General features: G+C 34.7%; 3 protein-coding genes and 1 long non-coding RNA gene across 7 annotated transcripts; 3 read left to right on the forward strand and 1 right to left on the reverse strand.

The window, feature by feature from the left end:
• The first annotated feature begins 3,165 nt into the window (after positions 1–3,165).
• aga (aspartylglucosaminidase) lies at positions 3,166–8,321 on the forward strand. The gene is made up of 9 exons (XM_026280929.1): positions 3,166–3,355; positions 3,432–3,585; positions 5,508–5,620; positions 6,146–6,258; positions 6,993–7,104; positions 7,395–7,470; positions 7,663–7,770; positions 7,889–8,022; positions 8,122–8,321. The coding sequence occupies exons 1-9, from the start codon at positions 3,253–3,255 to the stop codon at positions 8,220–8,222; spliced, it is 1,014 nt and encodes a 337-aa protein (XP_026136714.1). The 5' UTR covers positions 3,166–3,252; the 3' UTR covers positions 8,223–8,321.
• An 87-nt stretch (positions 8,322–8,408) lies between these two features.
• neil3 (nei-like DNA glycosylase 3) lies at positions 8,409–13,905 on the reverse strand. Of its 3 annotated transcripts, none has more exons than XM_026280928.1 (10): positions 13,687–13,905; positions 13,476–13,585; positions 11,088–11,219; positions 10,539–10,752; positions 10,327–10,401; positions 10,077–10,243; positions 9,828–9,997; positions 9,368–9,749; positions 8,848–9,010; positions 8,409–8,706 (listed from the first exon to the last, which is right to left on the reverse strand). In XM_026280928.1, the coding sequence occupies exons 1-10, from the start codon at positions 13,789–13,791 to the stop codon at positions 8,524–8,526; spliced, it is 1,701 nt and encodes a 566-aa protein (XP_026136713.1). In that variant the 5' UTR covers positions 13,792–13,905; the 3' UTR covers positions 8,409–8,523. The 3 variants fall into 3 exon arrangements, with proteins under 3 accessions (XP_026136713.1, XP_026136712.1, XP_026136711.1); XM_026280927.1 differs by having other exon boundaries at positions 8,848–9,007; positions 13,681–13,905; XM_026280926.1 differs by having other exon boundaries at positions 13,681–13,905.
• Positions 13,906–15,152: 1,247 nt separating this feature from the next.
• Positions 15,153–18,836, forward strand: LOC113114145 (uncharacterized). 2 transcript variants are annotated; one of them, XR_003293687.1, is made up of 6 exons: positions 15,163–15,572; positions 16,637–16,706; positions 16,957–17,086; positions 17,773–17,916; positions 18,339–18,531; positions 18,635–18,836. It is a non-coding gene; the product is annotated as an uncharacterized LOC113114145 (long non-coding RNA). The 2 variants fall into 2 exon arrangements; XR_003293686.1 differs by having other exon boundaries at positions 15,153–15,572; positions 16,637–17,086.
• A 949-nt stretch (positions 18,837–19,785) lies between these two features.
• On the forward strand, positions 19,786–23,654 carry spata4 (spermatogenesis associated 4). Its single transcript, XM_026280930.1, has 6 exons — positions 19,786–20,151; positions 20,508–20,637; positions 20,792–20,910; positions 21,146–21,366; positions 21,466–21,615; positions 22,258–23,654. The coding sequence occupies exons 1-5, from the start codon at positions 20,051–20,053 to the stop codon at positions 21,573–21,575; spliced, it is 681 nt and encodes a 226-aa protein (XP_026136715.1). The 5' UTR covers positions 19,786–20,050; the 3' UTR covers positions 21,576–21,615; positions 22,258–23,654.
• Positions 23,655–24,042: the final 388 nt, after the last annotated feature.

Here is a 24,042-nt window from a genome sequence, read left to right on the forward strand (position 1 = left end):
TTCAGTGTCTGACCTTTAGGTCTTCTAAGAGACTTGAACTGTTTCAGAAGGTTAGACGCCCTTCACTGGATGAATATAAAGCTGCTGCAGGCAGACTGCAACTCTGTGCTCATACTGGACAACTGGGGAAATACAAGAGCATCGCTTCTTATGAATAAATACTTTTGTTTGTCTTTACACTAATATTTATGTCCATTTTTCTTTTTATCAGGGACATACTGGATTAAAAGCTTTCCTCCACATATTTTTTTCCACTATATTTTATACACACACACACACACACACACAAATATATATATATATATATATATATATATATATATATATATATATTTGAATATTTACTTGAAAAATACTAGATTTTGACATGCCAAAGACTTTTAATGTGATCTCCATGTAATAGCCAAGTAACATAATCTAATTTCAACTGTACTGTATGTCTCTTTTGAAATGTACAGGATTTGCTTAATTTAGTGCTGACAGCCATGGTAAATGTTGCATAAAGACACTGAGACACTGTATATATTGATGTCAAAATGGCTTTAAATGCATGCTTTTCCCCTTTAAAGCATATTTGATTTCACAGTATGCCACATGTTTGTTGTTAAACATCCTAGAATTTGTCACGTTGACACCTATTTTGCCATTTCATGTTTAAGGCATTGCTTTGAATGCTTCTGGCTTAAATAATTCTCTCTTTAAAATATTTCAAAATATGTACAGTATATCTTTTGATTAATATATTTAATTGCTATCTGGCCTAAAAATAGAAAAATACATGCCACAAGCTGCTAAATTTTTATAATTAACATTTTTATTAGCATATGATTGGCATTATTTTAAAAGTCCCTTATATAGATACATTTTTTATGTGGGCAGTACAGATCCCAAACCTTTGTTCATCAGCATTTGAGATCCTCTGATGACAGATCTGTCACTGCTAAATATTTATTCCTATGCCAAATATTGAAATTTGATTGCAATGTTCCCCATTCATCAGGTGACGGCTGTGTTAGTTAGTGCCACTTCACCTGGAGTTTTACTCGGCATGAGTTTTGACCGACTCCAGTCTTTTAAATCACTGTAAAAAGAACTTCATGAAATTCAGATTTGTTTTCAAAGTCTGGCATGTCAACAAACACATTATGCCATCTGTTTGACTTTTTGTTTAAAAACATACGGAACACATCTTTGTAGCATAATAACCTGATTCCAATGCAAGTTATCAAATGCACTTGCAATCTTATTGCAGTCTGGTAAGATTTCAGAGCTATCTTTGCCTTCATTAGTAAATACATTTGTAATATTTTTGGTTTTTACACAAATACCTCTCATTAGACGATAAGATAAGAAAAACAGAATTTAATTGATCCCTAAGAGGAAATCAGAATTAGTTCACCCTTTAAGACCAGAAAGAACCATGTTAATGTTAACGAACGCTGAGAAAAACTGTTTCTGTTTCTGTTTCTGTTCTCTGGAATAAGGTGATAAAGATATGAAATAAAATGCAAATATTATTGGAAAGACTGCTTAAATGTAAATGAAAGTTGGAAATGTTGCCATGGCAACTAACTGAAAAATTACTAAAACATAAATAAAAATAAATGAAAGCATAGTAGAAAACAAACAAACAATAAAAAGGGCATAAGCAAACAAAAATTCTAAAAAACTATTAAAATAAATACTATAATAGTATATATAAATAATAAAGTTGATTTCACACATATTGTACAAATCAATGGCTATGTCAAATCGGTGTGTTTCTGAATGCATTCTAAAAATGCTTTCTGCATGTTTTTAACTCCTTTCAGAAGGGACATTCTCATTGCAAACATAGTAGATCTTAGCCATGTTTATAATGCTGTAGGATGTTGCTTATTTCCTCTATTATAAGACAGGGCTTTTTTACTTGTTTGTTTGGTATGCTGGTAACCCCATAGTCATTACATTATTACCATAAAGAAATTGCTGTATTACACACCTAGAGCTTCTGCTTATGTCACTTAAATTAGTAGTGTTAGATCTGGCCCTGCTCTCTGTGTATTTAATAACTCTTTCTATTGGCCTTTCAGAGCTGTCCTCCTCTAAGCTCCAGCGCAGCCCTCTGCTGCATATCAGACTCTTTTATAAGACATTATTGTGTGAGGGCAAATCCATGAATAAAATATAATATAAAACTGTATACTCTTTCTATGAATAATGTAACAGCAAATTCAATATCTTTGCATTTTTTTTTTCTCTGGTTAGAGCAACACTTTGTCAAAGCCTGCATTGTATGTACTATTGCTGTCATGTTTAGCGTAAGAGGGCAGGCCACATAATTGTTCCCCTTTTCATCCTATGTTTGGCAGTGTTTCTGTGCTGGGGTATATAATATGCTTTATTTAACCAGGTGACTAAATCCCATGTGATGAACAATGTAGGACTCACTATAAAAGAGCTTTTAAAAAGCCAATGGTCTTAAGCTACTGTACATTACAGCTTAGAAAGCAACAGTGCTCGACTGCTCAACCGCTTTTTCACTTTTTTTTTAAACTATAATATAATTTACAATGTTCTTTTGGAATGGTTTGCTGATTCAATTTCTTTGCAGAATCCTAAGTAATGCCATTTTTCCAATAAATAAACAAATTATTCCCCGTATGGAGAAAATGAATGTAATTTTTACTTCTCAAACCTGACTATTGTGCTCTACTAGGGGAAAGGATTTCTCAAAAAATAAAATAATGATAATGATAATTAAGAAGTACACTATTAATAGACTGTACAGTCTCAAATCTATCTATGAGTAACTACTCTCTTAAAACAAAATTTTCATGCATCTCAGGAGATTTTATTACTATTATTATTATTATTATTATTATTATTATTATTATTATTGGAAAAAATGGAAATCTGTTACCAAGTGCTATTTACGTTGATTTTCAATCTTTATTCTTCAGGCATCGAGTCTCTTCATCTCAAACATGCTTTTCGGTAGCTTTTCAGTTGTCTATTTGGTCAAAATACAAATTAAAAAAACGTTTAGTTTTAACCCCTAGGACATAAAAGTGAAAACTCAATTCGAAATCAACCGTTTTGATTCTTCAAAATATGATTTACTTAAATATATGTGACTACGCGCCGCGGTCTCTTTAAATATTCATTACATCACGTGACAAAACACGGATATGCATGACACGCACGTGACCAGGCTGTTCCGATAATATACTCTTAGAAGGAAATGTAGGCTATATCCATTGAGTATTGAATATGATTCAAAGAGTATTTGTTATCATTTGTTTGCTTCCTCTGAATCAAGCTGCACTGCCCTTGGTGATCAACACTTGGCAATTTAAGGATGCAGCTAACGCAGGTGACAGATTAGCCATGACTTTTCCGTGTATGAGCTCTGTGGAATGACTAGACTTTAAACTGGGTTCTGTCTGTAGCCTGGAGCACGCTGCAGAAGGGCGGCTCGGTTCTGGACGCGGTGGAGCGGGGCTGCGCACGGTGTGAGCTCGAGCAGTGTGATGGCAGCGTGGGGTTCGGCGGGAGCCCGGATGAGCGCGGAGAGACCACCCTGGATGCGATGATCATGAATGGGTAACGTTAGGCATATGCATCAATATACTTAACCAGTAATTCAGCCAATAATATTAATCACTATACATTAACTCAAACGTCCAGTTGTACTACTTTAATATATTGCATTACAAAAAGAATGTAACTCGGCATAGATTAACAATTTTAATAAAAAAATAAATGTTTAAATAACATAAAACACACACTGAGACAGATTTCTTTAGCAGAACAATAATTTAAAACACTAAACGTTTGTCAGCCATTAATAATCACCATTAATAATAATTGCCAGCAAGGCTATTATAGTTAGATAAAAAATGTTAACTTTTCGTTATTTTTCAAAACATAATTTTCTTTACTTGGAATACAATGTTAACTGAAATGTATGTGGGTCAAAGACGTAGGTGTCCGCATCAAAATGAATGTACAAAAGTGATTTTGTGTCCATAGAAAGCACATTAAATGTAAGTAAAATGTCTACTTTTAAGGTTTCAAATAAGTTTTTGGGGAATAAAATGTCAAAATTTGGTTTAAATAATGTTACATTGTCATTCAGTGTAACACAATATTTATGCAAAAATTCAAACAACATTCTTATTCTGACGTGTACATATTAAAATATCTAAAAGAATAATGGAGCATACTAAATTTTATTATGTTTTAAATTAGTAAAAAACTGTTACTGACAAATGGGCAAAACCTATAGTGGCATATGTTAAAAATGTAAAATTACAACTCATTAGTATTTGGGGTGAAAGTAATTAGTCTTTTACTATGTCATAAATCGATTTTTGTTGTAAATATGCCTGACAAGCTTGTTACACTGAATGACATTTTATTGGGTGTCTTCTGTAAATCAGTGGAAAATGTATGATATTTATTTTTTTGCTCAGAAAAACAAAATTGCAATTAAATAAAACAGAAAACTTTTTGCATTTTTTGGGGGGGGAAACTACAACAGTTTAAAGCAGTATTACACATTTTTTTAATGCTTAAACACTTTTCCGTCTTTGACCCATGTAAAGTATGTACATACATACATATATAAACTTCTAACTTGCTTCTTATTGACAGTAATGTTGTTAAAAAATAAAATAAAAATAATTCAAAATATTAACACGAACTACAGTTAAATCTCAGTGATACTAAAATAAGACTAAACTATCTGAAAATATCATGCCAAATTGGCAACTTACTGTACAGTTTGTTCTTTTGGTGTTATTATATATCACACATAGTTTGTTTAATCATAGTTACAGTCTATTACAGTCTATTTATTAAATTATTTTGATTGCAAAAAATTATTGAAGATGGCACCACAAAACGCGTCCTAGAAAGTTTTAATGTAGACAAAAGCGAAAAGCAACAGAATATTAACTAAAAGTGGTTTAGTGTTTACATATAGTAGGTTCTTGTTTAGAAACAGGGTTCGTACGGGTGCTTACAATCCTTGAAAATATCCACACATCATTTTATATTGTAAATGACCTTTCTGTTCCCTCTAAAACCAATATGCTAAATGTGACCATAGACCACAAAACCACTCATAAGGGGCTTTTTTATTATTATTAAGATTTATATATAATCTGAGCTGTATGAATGAATAGACGAGCTGAATAAATAAGCTTTCCACTGATGTATAGTTTGTTAGGAAAGGACAATATTTGGCCGAGATACAGCTATTTGAAAATCTGGAATCTGAGGGTGCAAAAAAATAAAATAAGAAAATATATAGAGAAAATAAAGTACTTAGTTACTGAGGGAATTTACAAAATATCTTCATGGAACATGATCTTACTTAATATCCTAATGATTTTTGGCATAAAATAAAAATCAATCATTTTGACCCATACAATGTATTGATGGCTATTGCTAAAAATATACCTGTGCTACTTATGACAGGTCCACAAATATCAGCTGTGACTTTGTTTGCTGTTTGTCAGAGACACAATGGAAGTAGGGGCAGTGGCAGACCTACGCAGGGTCAAAAATGCTGTGGGTGTTGCCCGAGCTGTGATGGAACACACAGAGCACACCTTTATAGTGGGTGAATCAGGTACACTCAATAACCACTTCATATCTAGCCAACCAATCATGTGGCTGCAATGGTTAAGAGGTTCAGTTGTTGTTTACAGTACATCAGATAGGGGAAGAAATGTGATCACAGATGGAGTGATATGAGTATTAAAAAGGCCTCTTCAACTATTTATTTCTCAAAATTATGTACAGACACTGAAGGCCTGGACAGATTTTATGTCAGCTTGAAATATACAGCACTTTACATGATGTTATTCCATTTATAATGATGTGGTCTTTTATTAATTTCATCTGCTCTCCGAATTAAAAGGAATTATAGAGTACTAAAAAAATATTTATTTCTCTGTGCATGGCTGCTTAACATCCACATTACAATAAGAAAAAGGCTGAGTCAGTCTTCCGCTGCTCCATTTTTTTTTTTTTTTTGTATCTAATGTTTATTTTAAATCAGCTTAACTAAGTGATTCCTTTTGTTCAAATCTCCCTTGCTATATAAAGTTTAATAGTACTGAAGAAAAAAAAAAACTTTTCTGTCTTCATGCAGCCACGATCTTTGCTGAAAACATGGGCTTCATGTCTGAGGACTTGTCAGCTAACAAATCAATAGCTATTTTCTCCCAGTGGTTGCAGAAGAATTGCCAGCCCAACTATAGAAAGGTGAGTCCCCAAAAACCAGGAACCTCAGTGTAATCATCACTCCAGGGTTTACCTTTAAACTTCTTAAGCACCTTTGGCGACTTCAAAGATGGGTTTAGAAGATGATCTGTGGCAGATAAACCGTTTCAGTATACTTCAAATGTACCAAACACCATTGAAAGATTTTTTTTTAAGATATAAATAACGTTTTTAGTCTGTATTATGGTTAGAATCAGAATTCTTGGTGCATAATGAATCTTATAAGTGTACAGTGAGAAGCAGAGAGTCATGTTTGCTTCAATTCATGCATGACTTTCCTGAGATGTTTTGGAAGGATATCTGTGTAATCACTGACAAGAAAATATGCACCGTGAAATACAATGAATAATGCATAGTGAGATTTATGAAGAAAACAGTGGTTGATACCAACATTCTGCTGTTGGCACAATCAAAGCCCTATGGAAATATCTGAAACATTGCTCAGAATGCATTATTTATTTTTTTGTTTTTAGTTCCCATTCTCCCGATTTAAACTGTAAGTGTTGTTGGCCAATTTAATCAAAACTTAAAAAATCTAAATCTCTCTGCAGAAAACATTAAGGGTTAAGCAAATCAGAGAGCAACATGAAAAATAGATAGCCTTGCTATGTAATTCTAATTTAAAAGCTTTAAAGTCGTAAAGTTTTTCTGTGTCCCAGATCAAACTGTAAAAGAAAGCATAAGTTACATGTTTATTTTGTATTTTTATTTTACAGAATGTTTTTCCAGACCCTTCCAAATCATGTGGGCCATTCAAACCCAAAGCCAAGCCGTGGAAGCTGAAGCATCCAAAGGGAAATTTTGACCCCAGTTCTCATGACACAATTGGTAACTGTTGATTGTTGTTTATTGTAAGACATGAAATATTTTTAAATAATAATAATCTGGCCAGACAAAATAATCAGTCTTTTGTCTGTAAGTGAAAATAAATGTTTTTCTGAATGCAGACCTGGACTTGCCCACAGAGTACCAAACTCATTAGTTTCAATTTGCATCATAAAAATGAAGTATGATAAATGGGCCGAATGCCTTGAGGACATAATTGAAAACCATTGCTTGATTCAATTCATTGATGCGTATGATCTAAGCATTACGTTCTTGCCATAAATTCTCATTAGGAATGATTGCGATTGGTAAGAACGGACAGGTGGCTGCTGCAACATCCACTAATGGAGCAACACATAAGATTCCAGGGTGAGTACGAACGCCTGTCAGTTTAGTATGTCTCAACTGTCCTGTTGAAGCCAGAATGCATAAGTGTTTAAAACTGAAGAAAAACAGAACCTCAAGAACCTTGCTCACTGAGATTTAGTTTTACTGACAGAAATGGGTTTGCAGTCCCCTGTCAATAAAGCTTTAGTGAAGTATATGCATGCTGATCTGTAGCCGTGTAGGTGACTCGCCAGTGGCTGGAGCAGGGGCTTATGCCGATAGCACAGCGGGGGGAGCGGCCGCCACAGGGGATGGAGACATCATGATGCGTTTCCTTCCTAGGTAATAATCACCAGTCTCAAGAGATTGCTTTATATGAACTGCCTTTGATAAATTAAATGTGTGATTCTACTGAACCTTCTAATTGAAGGCTTTTCTTGATTTTATATATGTGTATCAGTTTTCTAGCTGTTGATTTAATGAGAAATGGAGACCAACCCACTGTTGCCTGTAAGACAGCCATCTCCAGAATCAAGAAGTACTACCCCAATTTCTTTGGAGCAATGATTTGTGCCAATACTACTGGTGGATATGGTGAGAGAATGCTAATAATGTTTGTTTCTTAAAACAGTTTGTGTAATCATTCTGAATATGAACAATAATAATGAAATTTGTCAAAACTTGTATCCAAAGGTGCTGCTTGTAACAAACGTCCTGGGTTTAGCCAGTTCCCCTTTATGGTGGTTAACCCACAGACAAACCAGTCTCAGTTGCAGGTGGTGGACTGCTTTTGAATTACAAGCATTTTGTTTTTACATATTTTTTAAAGTTTGTTAATGAATTATTGATTTGTATATGCCTTGTGATCAATTAAACTTTTAATATATTTTTAAAAAATCTGTTTGAAAGACATTGAGGTCTGAGATGTTTATAACTAGTTTTCACTGAAACCAATGGGAAAAGATTGAAATTGGAAATGCTTTATTTCAAAATATGCATTTATTTAATCAGAAAGAAGCACACACATACGTTTTCATCATCTCAACATTAAAAAGCAAGCAATGCTCCAAAAGTTGCCATGTCCAACTCGTGGATTCAGCAGCCAGGCAGAATTGAGATGCCAGGGCCGTTCTCAGCCCACTGGAAGAAATTACATTGCTTGCCCATTTTAACTGGGCATGTGTAGAAGTTGCGGCCGTTATTTGGTCCCAGTTTCAGCACAGTCTTCATAAGAGTCCGTTTGCCATGCTGACACATGGGAAAATGCAGGTCTGCCCACTGTTGCAAGAATCAGAGATATGAGTACAAACCCGCAATTCTGGTTTAAGTTTCAAACTTTAAATTTATTTCTAATTGATTTAAAGACTAAAATTGTTTTAATTTTACCTAGATTTCAAATACAAGTTGACACTTTCTTACCTCAAAGAAGTTACATTGAGTCTCTCGTGGCAGGGAGCAGGTGTAGAACTGCCTGCCTTTGTTTTCTCCTTCCTTAGTGACCACCCTCAGGGCGCATGGTCGGTGATGACTTTTGCAGCAGGGGGTTGTGGGTAGGGATGTGTCATTACTCTGTGTGCCCCTGCTTAGTTATGGTGAGATATGATTCTGTTATTCTAAATCAGCTTTATTAATTTGACATTTTGCCATCAACTTCATTCAAGATGGTCATTCACGCAAAAATCATCAATTTACTTTTAATTATATTTTTGCTGATCACAAAATAAGATATTCTAAAGAATGTTTTTGTTCATGAAAAACAGCAGTGACGCAGTGGCTCAAAAAAAGATTAGAAAGATACAAAATCTTAGGTGCTTTTGGGTTTGGGATGATCGTGCTATAAATCAAACTTGATGGTATTCTTTGGTTATAGAATATATTAATGAATTAAAATATCAGTATTCACTAATATCTTGTCACAGGCCAAACTGCACTCGCTCACCTTGGCATGCTTCCTCCAGACAGTCCATTCATGGTTTTCATTCTCTTGTTAGGCTGACTGTGGTCTGCTGGAGATTCTCTCTTATGGGGCTCATTTCCTCTGAACTGCATCCCACTCACACCATTACTGGGACTCTTCCACTGCCAGTTGCTGTGCGTGCTCAGACCCCTCATTGTCTCTAGTGTGTGTGCCTGGTTAATGGCGGGACTTGAAGGAGAGTCAGGTTTTGCGCTGAGGCTGGTTAGGACTAGAGTGGTTGTCCCAAATGCAGTCTTACGATTCATCTTTATTTCCTGCAGGGGTTTGCTAAAACTGTTGCAGGGGTAGCGGATCAGGTCTCGACTCAAAGGTGAATGTTCCAGCTTTGTGGGCTCTTTAGGTACTGAGAAAAGAGAGTGCGAGTAAGATATGAACTACACTCAAATGTGCATTTCTGCACCAATACATGTCCGAAACGTACCTTCCGGTCTAGGGCTCATACAAGCATCACAATACTTGTTAATTGGTCGATTGATTAAAGTGCAAAGGGAACACGCCCACTCTTCCTCCTCTCGTTTTGCCACATGATCATTGCTGCTCGTTCCTCCTTGATAAGCCCATCCAATCAGACTATTACGAGTTGGGAGTTTACTGTGAAATTGAAAAGTCAGTAACTAGATTGGATTTTTGTGTGTATATGAATGAGTAACTGAGAAGATGTGCAGCTCACCTGATGTTTACTTCACTTGGATCACCTGTTTGACAGCGCTGACAGTAGTATGTCATCCTGCCATTGTCTCCCAGTCGACAGACAGTGACAGTTCCACTGCACTGGCCACAGTTTGGACGTTTATACACCTTGTAATGCTTGTAAAGTGGGGATCCATTCTTTCTACACTGTTTTGAAAAGTATAAATTGAATGCAGATCTGACAAAAGCTACATTGCTAATTTAATGTAAAAATGCAGAGTATAAGATACCTTATAAAATAGGAGTGTAAAATCTCGTGTCATCTTCACAAGATGGTGAACTTGTTCGCTTGTCAACTGCCTGATCTTTAAAAGTGAAGAAGAATGAATTGAAAAAATTACCACTCTAAAAATATTTTAAACAAGGTGTAAAACATTCATTCAACTGTACCATGCGACAGAGATATTGACTTTGTGTTGGTACTGCACAAAGCAAATTGTACCTTGACAGCCGGGTTAAGGCCACTGTCGAAGAGCGCTTCGTTTTTAATTATGTTTCCTACACCAGGTAGGACGGCCTGATCCAACAGAACATCACAGAGCATTCTCCCACTCTCTCTCTTTACAGCTTCCACCGCCTGAGAGAAACTAAACTTGGGTGAACAGATATCGAGAGCCTCCATGGCTCTTACTCTCTGCACACAGTCATCTGAGAGTCTAGGGGAAGCAAACAGAATTATTATTCCCTGAGGAGTCAGAATCTTTGAAGGCTCGGTGTAAAAATGAAAAGAGTCGGGCTGTCTGGATCACGCTGAGTTATGATGGTCTGGAATGTAATCCGCCATAGCGAACGTTTTGGCAACAGGGAAGTTGCCTACTTAAGACCTGCACTTGATGAGCTGACCTCTCAGATGTACATTAGGATAAAGTGCTCGACTTTCGATGAAGATGTTATCTAATCCGGGATTAAATTTAATACTTATCCTAAAATACTTAGGAATGAAATGGAAGTTTTATATAACTATAATCGGAGCTGTTAGAAGAAATGTTACCTGATTTCTACAGTTGTGTCAATGAAACAGACAGCATCTTTGGTAAGTTGAATAACCAACACTTGGGGTTTTCCTTTCAAATCCTTCTCCAGGGGGTTTATTCTCAAGGAACCATTCATGCCAAAGTGCAATCTAAATCAAAACAAATTTAAAGTACAGTTAAAATGATTTCACCCTTTTTATACCAATCAATTTCAGTTATTTGTCATTACTGGAAAAGGATTTTCAGCTATATCTGTGCTAGATTTTCATTTGTATGCCAAGTACCAAACATTTGTAGATTTAAACATCACTTGAAAAGATATCATTTAGTAGCATTTGATCGGCTGAGAAAAACAACAGTAGTTGATGACTGACAAAATCATAAAAGCGGTGAAAAAATTTAAATGTCTGTAAAATCACCAACAACCTCCAGAAAGCTGGAGTGATGCTCTGTCAATCTACAGTCTGCAGGAGAATTTGACAGAATTACAGAAGATACACCGCAAGATGCAAACCTCTAACCAGCACCAAAAGTAAAAAAAAAGGCAAGATTAGATTTGCAAAAGTCAGTAGAGTTTTGGAACATTATGAACAGATGAGACCAAGATTAACCTTTATCTAAGTGATGGGAGAGGAAAAGTGTAGAGAAAAAGGGAACTTCAAATGATGCCAAGCTGTATGTACTTCATCTGTAAAGCTTGGTGGAGGTGGTGTCATGGCATGGGCATGCATGGCTGTCTCTAGAACAGGCCATCTCATTTTAATGTATGATGACATTAGCAGAATGAATCTGGAAGGGTACAAGACTATCTTGTCTACCAGTATTCAAGAAAATGTCACCAGACTCATCAGAAAGCGCTGACCCATAGCACCCTGCCGGTTCCGTCAAGGAGTTTATCAGGGAAAAGAAATGGAAAGTCTTCGAGTGACCAAATCAATATCCAGATTTAAATCTGATTGAACATTAAATTCACCAGCTGAAGAGGAGACTTAAAGCAGAAACTCCCCAAAACAAGCAAAAGTTAGAATTGGCTGCAATAAAGGCTGGGAAAATCATTTCAAAGTATGAGACCAAGACTCTGGTGTTGTCTATGGGTCGTAGACTCACTGATCTGATTGCATGCAAGGGATCTGCAACTAAATATTAGCTTTTAATCTTATCTGCCTAAAGTTTAACTGTCCCAATACTTATGCTCACACCAAATAGTGGGATGAACTCTAAAAGTGCGGTAACTTTTTATTTGGTAAAACGTATTTGTTGCAACAGCTAATAATTAAATGTGACATTCTGTAGTTTTGTCTCATATTCATCTTTTAATCGTATTTGCAAATTTCTTCACTCCACAGGAATTTTGTCTTTACTGTTCAAGTAGTTATGGAGGGCACTGTACATACACACTGCTGTTCAAAAGTTTGGGATCAGTTAGTTTTTTTAATGTTTTTTTTTTATTTTTTTATGGAGTCTCGTGCTTATCAAGGCTGTATTTATTTGATCAAAAATACTGAAAAAAATTCAATATTGTGAGATATTTCAATTTCTAATATTTGTTTTCTGTTTTAGTATACTTTATATATAATTTATTTCTGTGATCAAAGCTGAATTTTCAGCATTATTACCCAGTCTTTAGTGTCACATGATCCTTCAGAAATCATTCTAATATGCTGATTTATTATCAGCGCTGAAAACAGTTGTGCTGCTTTGTGTGTTTTTTTTTGTTTTGTTTTTTACTTTTCTAACAATATGAGTCTTTGCTACCACTTTTTATACATTTAACACATCCTTGCTGTATAAAATATTAGTAAAATAAAATAAAATAAGAAAAGAAATGAAAAAAGTGAATTATTTCTGAAAGATCGTGTCACACTGAAGACTGGAGTAATGATGCTGAAAATACAGCTTTGCATCACATGAACAAATTAAAATGTGTAGTATGTTAAAATAGAAACATATTAAATTGCAATAATATTTCACAAAATATTGTTTTTTTCTGTATTTTGATCAAATAAATACAGCCTTGATGAGCATGAGAAACGTTGGGTATATATATATATATATACGTTCTGAAATTCACATTTGTACATATTTTACAAATCTTAATGACATCGATTCAACATTAAATTTACTTCTTTCCTATACTCTCAGTTGCCCTTTAAGATGTCCAAAAATACATTCATTACATTCAGCAACTTAATGTAACCATAAATCAGAACATAATTTCATGACTTTGGTGCTTTTCAAATCTAAACAGGGCTCTGGGAAGCAAGCCAGACAATTTCAATCTGCCTTCATGAGGGAAGAAACTTATATTTGGTCCAAAACTTCTAACAAATCGCTCCATAAAATGATCATTTAAAATAAAAAGTGTATCAATCTACCCTTTTTTATAATAATAAATTAAAACAAACCTCAGAGCTCTGAAGCCAAAATACATGAAGAGCTCTTTCCCAAGTGTCTCCACGCCTGTAAACTCACAGCCCATAAAGCACTGGAAAGAGCTGCTGCTACTGCCATCAGACTGAAAAAAAAAGAAAAAGAAATAAAACAAGTAAACATTCGTATGTATGTCATTTACGGAGGACTGCTATATCATCAGGTGAGATGATGCCATACACTTACTGATTTGTTGGTTTCATTTCTTCGTACGTCTAAAATTTTTTGTCCTTTTTGAACTCTTGCACGAATCTTTTCTCCATTTAAAGTGCAACCCGGACCCTCGACCATTGCGCCTTGTATTTAACAGCAAACTGCAAACAAATCAAGAAGATCGCTAATGTTGTAGGCTACGTTACGCAACTATGAAACAGAAAGACCCGCCAGATGATTCAAATCTGCGCATGCGCCTTCGACGCGTCGGAAGTCGTCACTGTGTAGAAAGTTGCTAAAACTTTTTTTTGTTTGTTTTTGAGATTATACAATGTAAGTACATTCACGTGAATACATTTTTAGGGCAATATTATGCAAACCATTGCTGTTTTCCATGAATAAACTGGTTGACTCCAAAAGATTTCTTATATTCTGGGTAAGGTATAGGCTATAAGATTACATGGGCTACTACACAAGCTATATATCTTTAGAATTTACTCAGTCAAGTGTAGATAGAGGTATTACTTTACTTCTTGAGTTGCTGCACATCATTTCACTCAGTAGGCTACAACTTGTTGTAGTCTATTTATTTGGATAAAATAAACAAGAAAAGGGTTCAGTATTTTGTATTATATTGAATTCAACTGCTTATTTGTGTACAGGTGAAAAGCCCCTTTACTAGCCCCGGTGTGTGTGTGTGTGTGTGTGTATATATATATATATATATATATATATATATATATATATATATATATATATATATATATATATATATATATACACACAGGTGTAAATGATATAAAATTCTTACTTGAGCTGCAGTAAGGACCCAAGTGCATGGGGGGTGTTGTTTGGGTGGGATACAACAGTGCACTTATCCTGCCACAAAACATTCTTAATGGCCATTTGCAGTACAGCTGTCCAATGTTTACCTCACCATCTTGGCCCTCTTCTGCTTCAAACTTTTCATTAGAATTACCTTAATCTACTCACGCACTTCTACATCATCAAAGGCAACTTCAAGGAGGCTCCCCAGATTTCAGCTGAGCTCTATGATAATGGTCAAGGACATGGTAAGTAGAGCGCACACTTGGGTAGCAGGAGTGTGGATTTAATGTCCTATTGCTAGCGTTTACCCTTTATGATGGCCTGTTTGCATTGAAATATTTGGAACACTGGGGATATTACTATTGCACAATGGGTTTCCTGCAGTGTAGCTTTATTTGTTTATAATAGCTGCCATTGCATGTGATGAGGACCACAACAGGGAGTTCCGTTTTACATTATGGTGTTTTAGATATGCTTTTCAAACACTAAACAGTTCAGGAAGCGTCATATCTGCATTCCAAAGCACATTCTTAACATTCATATTTGAGCTTCAGTACCTACTGTATGATCACATGACCAAAGATCCTAAACATGCAACATCAAGCACATGGAAGCCCAGGAATGGCTGCCAGGCTGCTGTTTACAGAGTTGTATAAATAGAATTGAGGCCACGCACCCCCCCCCCCCCACCCTTTGACTATACAAGAGACGCAGTTATCTTCAGTCTATCAAGCACTTGTGCAGCCAGATGCATGTCTGCTAGATTTTGAACAGTGCAGCCGGGCCGCATAAACAGCAGTAAGGGCTTTTGGTGTAAACAAGTTGTCTCGCAGAGCATCTCAGAAAACTACTTCTCCAAGTTTAAGATCAGGGAGAGAGGAACAGAGACGGGCGATAGTCACAGGGGATTGCCATAGTCTGGCATTTACTAAGCAATTTAAGTAGGGCAACATAGATAAAAACAGCAGACAGCTTCAGTGACTCTTTTAAAGCATTTTTTTGAAGAGAATGATATAAGGAGGAAACATTTTCCTGAAGGGACACAAGCTCTGTCAAAGTGGAAGTCTTGCTGAGCTGGTTAACCAGCCAAGGTTGGTGCTTTGATATGTTTCGTGTGTACGTGGACCGACTTACAATATCCTGAGTGCAAAAGTGAGCTGTGTTCTTGAATTAATTGTTCTTGAATGTGAAGCTAAGAGGGAAAATCGAAAGATACAGATTTGCGAGGCGGTTCAAACTGTGTCAACAGAGAGCTGGTTTATGTTTTTGACTTGAAGTATAATATTATATTTGAGTGAGCGATGAAGGGAGGTGACGATGATGACTTGTGGAATGCATCAGAAGTTATTCTGGATATCGACTGGTGTGTACACTGCTGTATCTTAAAATAAGATTATTTGACTTTTAATAATAATAAAAAAAGTAATGACAAAATTAGACGTTTGTAATACATAAAATATAAAATATAATTTTTGTAGAAAACAATTAATTGGGAAAAATGTGAATTAAATTAGAAAATTTAATTAATGCAAAATAGAAGCGCGCACACACACACACACACACACACATATACATATGTATATATATATATATATATATATATATATATATATATATACGATAGTGCTGTCAAATGATTGCGATTAAAACAAAGTTTTTTACATAATAAACGAATGTATGTGTACACAGTACACAAATGTATGTGTACTGTGTTTATGTGTTTATTTTTTATGTAGAATGGTATTTTGAAAATATTTCATACATAAATATACATTTATATATTATATATACATATATTTAACATAAACATAGCATATGTTTCTTAAATATATACATGCATGTGTTTATATATACATAATACACATACACAGCACACACTTTTATGTTAACAAAAACTTTTATTTGGGATATTGCTAAAGAATTGACATATAAACATATAACATTATTATTAAAACAATTCAATAATAATAATATAAAAAAAAACATTATATCTGTTTTAATAAATTTGAAAAGGCAAAATAGATAGATTTCCACTACTAAGATTTTGGGTCCTCAATCTGTATATCTGTATGCATGTATGTATACAAGATAGTATTTATATTTAAAATTCCTAAAGTTCCTGTTTGGCAAATCACTTGTTTTTCTTCTTCTCCAGGGTCCGCTCTGCTCTTCATGATGCTGCCAGACAAGGAGGACTGCTGGCTCTCAAGACCCTCATTGCACAGGTAGTTTCTCATTTAAATGACCTTAAGTTGAACTGTAATATAAGAAATAAGTAATTATATTAATATGTGTAGTACTTATATCTTGTAGTCACATGCACTCTACCGGATAAGTAATGTAATACACATTTGATGTAGAGGTGAATAGCGTAAGCTGTCATGCACGATAGTGAAAGGCATTGCTGCCACCATCTGGAATAAAAGAATCCTACACATTCGAATGCAATATTCATTTCTCTTAAACTGTTCTCAGGGCCCCAGCATGAATGTGCGGACAATAGACCACGTTAGCCTTCTTCATGACGTGTGCATATTAGAGAGCCATGTTGCCTGTTCCAGAGCCCTGATAGATGCTGGAGCCAGCGTCTCTGCAGGGATGATTGGTAACACTTTCATTTCACAGGTCTTGATAAGCAGGCTATAGGCTTGTGTTACAGAATTTAGCATTTTTTAATACAGTGGAAGATTTTTGCTCTATTGCACTGAAATATGATGATGATTAAATATATTTATTAAATTATGAATTTTAGATTCTTTTTTATATATTTTTCATATAATCATCATCTTTTCCTTTGTCATTATTATATGCATTAAATAATATTATATTTGTTTTTTAGCTTTCAATAATTATTAAAAATGAAATTATCAACTATTATTAGTTATTAGTTCTACACTGAAAAAATGGTTTAGATTAGAAACAATATTCACCCAGAAATTGCTAGTCAATTTCACAATTGATTATACAAAGAAATGGCAAGTAACACATTAAATGTGAACTTTGTGATATTCTTTTGTAAAACATTTTTGTAAAACTACAATTATCTATATTAAATACTTTTTTATATTTATATAATCATTATATAATTTATTTTGTTATTATTATAGTGTATAATACGGTATACTATATTATTCTATTGCTTACTTATTTTTTCTATTCACGTATTAATTGTAGAAAAAAATATTTGATATATATATATATACATACATTTGTGTTCAGCTGTTTCATTTTTCATATAATTTCGTGACACTTTCTCTTCTTTTGGCTCGTATTCAATGTCTGTGTGTTCAGGTTAATGTGACAACTGAAGATGGAGTGTCTCCATTGCTTAATTCCAGCTCAGCCGGCCGTTTAGGATGTCTAGACACTGTGCAAGTAGATAAACAAACAGCAGTTTTATGGCAATCAGTTTAAAACAACCAGCCTATAATTAAAGTAAGTTTCACAAGTACATAAAAAGTAGATTAGTTTCGAGATGAACAATGTTTGAAGTAGCAATAAGATGGAGTTTATTAAGTGTTGATTCAGTAGCCGCTCTGATGGATTCAGTGAGTTCATTTAGTGTCAGATTGATTTTTACGTGAGTGAAAATGAAAATAAAAGAAATTACTCTCAAATGACTATATATATATATATTTTATCTCATCACAACTCAGGTTCAATCAATCAAACCAAACTCACCTTTCAGCAAATTCAATGCAATTCATAGTGCTTTACAGGCATTGACACAAAATACAAGTGATGAAAATGACACTAAAATAGTTTATAATGTTAGATTGGAATAAGAAATGAAACATTGATCAAACAAAATGCAATATTTTCTGAAAATAACCTATGCTGGATTTTCACTATCACAGGTGCAAATGTGCAGAGAGGCACACATTTAGAGAGTCCTCTTCATGCAGAAGCCCAGAAAGACTGAATAAGCATAGTGAAGCTCCTGCTGGAATTTGGGGCAGATGTAAATGCACGCAACCTGGAGTATAAGCGGTCCATGGAGGATGCTCCTCCAGGGAGCCTTACCGATGGATTTCCTATTGATTTATGAAGGTGGGTTACATATGCAGCAGACTGATAGACTCAGAAGTCACTGATGTTTTGACTTTTACATGTTTCACTGGATCAGCTTTTATCAGTATTGTATCATTTACAGTGACACCCGTTATCTGCGTCAACTGTGCCGTCAGCAAATCAGGGAGAGTTTGGGACGTTCCCGACTCTACCACATTAGCCCCTCCCTAAAGCCATGAAGAACTTTCTACAATATAGATAATGTTCTTATGTTTGCTTGGTTTTACTGTACTAATGACTTACTTTGACTTATAGCCTAAATAATAAAAGCTGTTTTTACCTTTTTCCATTTAATAATAATTGTTTCCTGTGTCTGTGGTCTGATTTAACCTGTTAACTGTCACCCTGTCCCGTATACAGGACGCCTACGTTTACTTCACTATATTACAATTAAATCTAATCATGACAAACTATATATCGTTGGAAAGGTCTAGGACTCCTAAATAGATATTTTACCAATCTTTTTTGTTAAAAATTATGTAAGTAATAGATTAATTTATGGCAAGAGTATAACAGGAGTTCTGACCTTTGTCAAAAAAAGGTCTTCTTTGTTGCCTTTTTCTCTATCACACTTTAGAAATCATCAGAAATTATATATCACTTGAAAAACGTAAAATCTCAAAATTCTTCCGTTGAAACCCATTTTAAAATCAAACATTGCATTACCATGAAAATGGTACAAAGTCATGTTACAAAATGTTTTCAGTAATCAATTATAAAAATGTAGGTTTGGATCATACAATTTCAAGTCTGTTTAAAAATGTGAGTGACATTTAAGAGGTTAACAAGAATACGCCAGTGATGGTATATAAATAAAATTAGGACTGATACCCAATTTTGATTATCTTACTGTAATAAATAAAATATAGGCCTATATATTACGAACGAGATATATTACGAATATAACCATGGTTTTACTACAAATGAAAAATCAACAACAAAAAGTTGAACCATATTAACCACAAATTAACCATGGTTTTGCTACACAAACCATAACCATGGTATTTTGGTATTTTTATTAAAACTGTGGTTATACAAATGGGAATCAATACGCCAAAAAAAGCATGGTTTCTAAACTTTTACTACAATAAAACCATGGTTAATATTCGTAACGTTTGTTAGATTTAAAAATATCTCATTCCAGTGATCCAGTGTTCCTTTAATGGGATAGTCTCCCCCCCCCAAAAATAAATAAATAAATAAATAAATAAATAAAATAAATAAATAAATACAATACTGTCATGATTTACATCAGGCTGAATGTTGTTAAACAGTTGACAGTAGCCATAGACTTCCATAGTGTAAAAAAAGATCACAGTAGAATGTTCTACAAATGAAACATATCATCTGCCAGCAGGTGGCAGCACATCAACTCCAGCGCGTGTTGTCGAGCTTGTTTCCATGCGACTGTAAACAATGAACCGAAGGGGCTTGTCCTTTTCCTCTAACAAATGTAAGGCTGCTCCTCGTTTCTGTCTGTCGTTACCTATAGTAAGTAATGGCCTATTCACAGCCCCCCAAGAAGGCTGGTCTACCACGAGAGGTTTTGAAATGGCTGCAAAGTCTTGATTTATCGTTTTTCCCAAAAAACGTCCGCAGGTGAGTGCGCCAGAGAAGATACGATAAATCGCCAAAACTTGAGCCATTTAGGGGATCTCAATATATTTTTACTTGTATAAAAGTTCACAAGTGCTATGTTGCTAGCAATTTTTTTTCTCATCAAGTACAGTAAATATTAATTTAAAATTCCCCAATGAGGACTCTATTTCAATATTTAGTCAACATCCGTCGATTTTGTTCGTTTTGAATAAAAAGTTAATATGTAACATCTGGTTTCATGAAAAATATAACAAACGTGGTTCAAAAACTATTTTCAAAAATAAACAAGACTAAGGACTTTGAATTACTACTAAATATGAGATGTGCTTACATGCCTTGCTGTCTTTTGACCAAAGAGACCTTTCCAATGGATACCTAGTGGCCGAAATATTTTCCTGGTACTTCCCAAGGGATTTTCATATGCACTCCTATGATAATGGAGCTTCACTGGCTACCAAACAATCCAACTGGTCCCAGATTGAGAGAGTGAGTTAGATACCAGAAATGATAAAATTACATGAAATAATTGATCATTTATTTTCATGATTTGTTTATTGTGCTTTAAAAGCATGCCAATTTAATAACGATCTAGCTGTTTAATAAAGATATTTTCTGTGATATACCTTTGGTTATTTAAAAGTTTTTTGAGAAGCAAAACATCAGTCTGTTGAAAGAGGTCATAGATGGCACAATCCACTGTAAACCTGGAGCTGCAGAGCTTCTCGTGCAAGACATCTACACCTTCCTGACCAACAGAAGGTGAGCGTTCATATTTACTTTCTTTATGCATTTTCCATTCCCATAAGATAATGTAAATCAAATATTAGCCAAATAGCCCTTTAGGCATTGTTTTCAAATACAATTTCATATTTAGTTTTTCTCCATTCTGGTATATAAAGCCCATTTTTAATTTTCAAAAGACACAGTTATATTTAAACCAATTAGTTATTTAAACTAACTAATTCATCTCACACCTTTTTTGTGAATCCTGTAGGATCCAAACCATCCAGAGGGTGGAGCAAGACTTCACAGATAAGGCTTATCAAGACCAGTTGCCTATGGTGGCTCGAGCCACAGCCTCAGTGGCCATAAAGAGCAACTTGAGTCTCAGTGAGGTTATAGCTGAACCAAACATCATCACCAACCAGCGCAAGGTTCTTGCAATCATACACAGACAGATAGAACAGAGAAAAGAGGAGAGAACACAAGACCCAAGTGAGTAACACACCATGCATCTTTTGATTTGCCCTGAGATTTGTATGTCTTGGGGAAGGATGCTATACTGTAGAGTATATTTATTTGTCGTCTTGATAGAACGATTCAATGTTAAGCCCACTCTTGGAGAACAGGCTGTCAGATTGCCTCCACTAGCGTACCAGAGCGACCCAAACCTGCAGATGAACACCAGTCAAGCAGCTTGTTAAGTTCCTGGCTCTACATTGACAACAAGAAGATGAGACATATGTAAGCCAACAGTCTAAATAATGATATAAAAAAAAAAAAAAGTATCACAAATATCCTCAAAATCTGGAAAGACTATGAACTACAAAAATGGTCTAAATAAGATAAAGCCTTAGTGCTACCTACAAACTGTTTTGCTTACCCGTTTAAATAAAAGGAACCTACTCAAAATAATAATTCATTGATAAATCACTTATTCAAAACAACTGAGAGAAAAATACACTACACAGCATAAACATTTATTTTGTTCATTGAGATGAACTGAAAATAAAGCTGAAAGTGAAAAGAAAAATAAATAATAGATAAAAAAAAATAAAGACTTAGAGATGATTTTTGAAAATTAGAAAAATGTTGCCTTAATAACTAATTGAAATAACTTAAGTTGAAATACTAAAATGAACAAAAATTACTTAGACTAAAAAAGATAAATCTAAATCGAGACATTCAAAAAAATGACAAGCACAAAATTACTTCTGAAATTATTAAAAAATGTAAGAAATATAAAAAAAAATCTAAAAAGTTTAATGAATACTATAATAGTATATAAATAATACTAAAATATATTGCCTCCAACATGAGTCTCAAGTGTATTATTATTGTTTAACTGTATTGTATCTAGGTAATGTTTGTCTTCTTTATATGCAGGTGCTGTGGCATCATCTGACATCAGAAGCAAATGCACTGCGGATATTGGAGGCAAATTATGAGACTATTTAAGGTAGATGTCTAACAAAGGCCTTCAAAGCAAACTTCAAAATGTGGCTCTAAAAACCAACCATAAAAAATAAAAAATAAAAACCAGTTTAACAAGCATACACATCAGTGTGCAAGCTGCTTTTGTTGTCCATGTTTAAGTAGAACAAAAATCCACGTTTATTACCTTCTAAAGGCTTGTAGTTCTGATTGGCACTGGATTTGAATTCTCTACACACCATACAGGTCAACAAACCTATTATAATATAATGCATGTTTCCATCTCTTGTGATATTCAAATCACATGTTCAAAGTGTAAACAATTAATCATTTTCAGAAGAACTGCTTCTTATAGTTCAACCAATAATTGATAGATGGATATATCTATATACCGGTAATCATTTTAATTCTGCTCTCATACATAGTTCTTATTAATTTTGTGATGATATTTGAATCAGTTAAGTTACTAAAAATCATTTTTCACCTTCTTGTGATTTGATGTTTCTATGGCTCTTTATGGGACAGCTTGGGGTTTTTCTGGATGTATAAAAAGAGCAGTCTGGACATTTTCCTAAAAATCTCCTTTTGAGTGCTATGGAAATTAAATAAAACCAAAAATAAAATCATCTGAGCTTACAAAACCCCAGTAGCTCTTAGGCCTTCTACAGCCTGTTGTTGGATCTCTGTTATCTCTGTAGTTTAGTTGAAAGGCACAGCATGTACTCTTCTCCGCTCCATCTAAGACCCTCTGCAAATTAGATATTCATTTAGCAAACTCACTGTGAGACAGGCAGGATTTAGGCAAGTTGCCCAGGTCCTTGTTTACCCCCTCTGCCTCTTTTACTCTGTTTCTCTCCCCTTGTACACACACAAACACACAGTATCACACACACAGTCCCTTTCAGTCTCACACACAGACAAACACTCTCACACGCTCAGCATCACTGTCAAACATAAAGAGTGTATCTGCTGTGTTACCATGCATCTTCCAGACTCAATTCATAGCATAAGGTTGCCATGGATATCTAAAGCAAGCATACTGCTTTTCATCAACGTGCCTAGAAAATAACTTTTTAGACCACCTCGTCTTTCTCACGCTCCCTGTGTGTTTCTCACCCTCCTCCTTATTACATGCTCATGCTGTTTTCCATCTGAAATGGACATTTAAAAAAACAAATAATAGGGTTTGTGTGGATGGAATAAAATGCCACGAGGTGTGAATGGTATGACCCTGAATGCAGTCATTTAGACATTAGCACAGCTGAGATGTTACTGAAATCAGTGTCCTACTCTCATTGATTTGACATCAAATTATTATTTTTTTTTTTCTGAGAATCCTCAAAGGAACAGTTCACCACAAAATTCAAGTACATTAAAAGAGTCATCACTTACTAACCCTCATGACTTCCTTTTGTGGAACATATTTTGTGTAAACTTTTAGTGTATGGATCACCACTAGTTGACTAACATTTGTAAATGCATTATATCCATCTACTGCATATACAAAGTATATTGGTTTAGATTGGTTCATTAAAGCAGCCATCATTGGTGCCATCATGTGACTCATTGTGGTGACATATTGTTGAAAAAATGGCCTTGGTGGACTTCTGTATTAATTTTTTTAGTGAGCCTTTAAAGAATTGTTAAGCTCAGGAGTCTTCAGTCAAAGTGAGAAAATGAAAACAGCACTCTGAACAGCAGGGAACTGGAGAAAAAAAAAAAGGAAATTTGGAAGAA

Source organism: Carassius auratus, chromosome 14, assembly GCF_003368295.1.
Source record: "Carassius auratus strain Wakin chromosome 14, ASM336829v1, whole genome shotgun sequence".
Lineage (NCBI taxonomy): Eukaryota > Metazoa > Chordata > Actinopteri > Cypriniformes > Cyprinidae > Carassius > Carassius auratus.